The sequence below is a fragment of the Hippopotamus amphibius genome, chromosome 10 (genome assembly GCF_030028045.1).
Source record: "Hippopotamus amphibius kiboko isolate mHipAmp2 chromosome 10, mHipAmp2.hap2, whole genome shotgun sequence".
NCBI classification, from domain to species: domain Eukaryota; kingdom Metazoa; phylum Chordata; class Mammalia; order Artiodactyla; family Hippopotamidae; genus Hippopotamus; species Hippopotamus amphibius.
In genome coordinates this window covers 53,249,475-53,251,904 of record NC_080195.1, presented here as the reverse complement: position 1 = coordinate 53,251,904, position 2,430 = coordinate 53,249,475, and the positions used below count along the sequence as shown (strand labels likewise).

Below are 2,430 nucleotides of genomic sequence, written 5' to 3'. Positions count from 1 at the left end.
AAAATGTAGCTCCACCACGGTGACTAAAACAAATAACTGACTCGAAACAGGTATCCCAGGGAGCACACGTGAATTTAAAAAGATCTAATTAGCATGCTCTGTGATAGCAGAAAGGGTCCCATATTTCTCTAAAACAAGACATGTTGATTCAAAAGATGAAAAAAAAAGACCCCATAAATGGAAAACGTGGAAAGAAAAGTTAAGTGATATGGAGGAGAGAGTCAAGAAGTCCAACATCTATTCAACAAAAGCTCCAGAAGGAGAAAACTGTTACAATGGATGTGGGTAAATAAAATATAATGAAACAAAATTTTCCAAAGCTTGAGACAGACAAGAATCTTCAAATTAAAAAATTCTACCGAGAGCCAGGTGGGAGGGTGGCGACTCACTCAGGACCCGGTGGGGGCAGCGCGATGAGGCGGGTGACCCTGTTCCTTAACGGCAGCCCCAAGAATGGAAAGGGATGATGATGTTTTGTTTGTGTGTGAAGGAGAACCATTTATTGATCCTCAGACAGATTCTAAAGTACCTGAAGGGTTGTTAGGATCTCACACAGACTGGCTAACATTAAATGTTGGAGGGCGGTACTTTACAACCACACGGAGCACTTTAGTGAATAAAGAACCTGACAGTATGCTGGCCCACATGTTTAAGGACAAAGGTGTCTGGGGAAATAAACAAGATCATAGAGGAGCTTTCTTAATTGACCGAAGTCCTGAATACTTTGAACCCATTTTGAACTACTTGCGTCATGGACAGCTCATTGTAAATGATGGGATTAATTTATTGGGTGTGTTAGAAGAAGCAAGATTTTTTGGTATTGACTCATTGATTGAACACCTAGAAGTGGCAATAAAGAATTCTCAACCACCAGAGGATCATTCACCAATATCTCGAAAGGAATTTGTCCGATTTCTGCTAGCCACTCCAACCAAATCAGAATTGCATTGCCAGGGTTTAAACTTCAGTGGTGCTGATCTTTCTCGTTTGGACCTTCGATACATTAACTTCAAAATGGCCAATTTAAGCCATTGCAATCTTGCCCACGCTAATCTCTGCTGTGCAAATCTTGAACGAGCTGATCTCTCTGGATCAGTGCTTGACTGTGCAAATCTCCAGGGAGTCAAGATGCTCTGTTCTAATGCAGAAGGAGCATCCCTGAAACTGTGTAATTTTGAAGATCCTTCTGGTCTTAAAGCCAATTTAGAAGGTGCTAATCTGAAAGGTGTGGATATGGAAGGAAGTCAAATGACAGGAATTAACCTGAGAGTTGCTACCTTAAAAAATGCAAAGTTGAAGAACTGTAACCTCAGAGGAGCAACTCTGGCAGGAACTGATTTGGAGAATTGCGACCTGTCTGGGTGTGACCTTCAAGAAGCCAACCTTAGGGGTTCCAACGTGAAGGGCGCCATCTTTGAAGAGATGCTGACACCACTACATATGTCACAGAGTGTCAGATGAGAATCCTAGGACTGGAGGAAGATGCCGAAGACGAAAAATGTTTTCTGTGTCACTTTTCTTTCTCCATCCACTCAGTTGTCTAGAAGAAGTAACACTGTAAGGAAATTTTTTAAAAAACACAAAACATTTAGAGGATTATGCTTGTTCTCAGAGGTGCATAAGGGGGAAAAAGTGACTTTTTTTCCACATTCTGATTTTAACAGAAGCACTCATTTTAATAGATGTGGGGAAGCTAAATTAGATTGCTGCCTTTTGAGTGGAGTAGGGGATCTGCCTGGCTTTGTGACCAGGAATAGTATCTATTATATTTGCTTTTGAATAGGGATGATGTGGAAATACCATCTTGGTTTGAAATGCATTTGAGGACTTTAATTTATGAAAAGCACAACATATGCAATTATATTTATTGAATCTGTAGATGCAGTATGGATATTTAAATTGTTAAACTTTATGACAATTTTGAAAAAGTTGTTCAGGTTTATAAATATCAATAGCTTTAGGGATGCCTGCCCTACTTTAAATACCCAACACACCATGTGAATATGGTGAGATCAGACTCTCCAAGGCTCTCTTTTCAGGTTCATCTTTATAATTTTTCTTTTAAGAACAAAACAGTAGCTCAATTAAAGAAATCCTCTGTTACTGATTGAGACAGAGTAGAGGAAAGAGACATTGTTGTATATCATTGTCAGCTTAAGTTACAGTGGAACTCTCTGGATGGAGGAAGGATTTACCTACAGCTCCAGCTTTTAAATGAGCATTCCTTAGGATTTCATTCTAAGCAAGTTCCACTTAATGCCAGACCAGGCAATTTTATCTATTTACACTACTAGCCTGGTTTCCTCCTGTACAGTCAAAACAAGCATCGGAAGATAGTTCAAAAGCAAAAACCAAGGTGCATGATTGACATTCATTTATTTCAAATGCTAAGTAGTTTAAACAGGCCAGCTTGGAAATAGGTATTAAATC

At 39.4% G+C, this 2,430-nt stretch overlaps 1 protein-coding gene across 1 annotated transcript; it reads left to right on the top strand.

The window, feature by feature from the left end:
* Window positions 1–427: 427 nt before the first annotated feature.
* LOC130830217 (BTB/POZ domain-containing protein KCTD9-like) lies at window positions 428–1,613 on the top strand. Its single transcript, XM_057697280.1, has one exon. It carries the CDS (start codon window positions 454–456, stop codon window positions 1,459–1,461), a length of 1,008 nt encoding a protein of 335 aa, XP_057553263.1. The 5' UTR covers window positions 428–453; the 3' UTR covers window positions 1,462–1,613.
* Window positions 1,614–2,430: the final 817 nt, after the last annotated feature.

What these genes read in the sequence shown, in the direction of transcription:
- LOC130830217 (XM_057697280.1), top strand. Translation starts at nt 454, where the DNA reads ATGGAAAGGGATGATGATGTTTTGTTTGTGTGTGAAGGAGAACCATTT.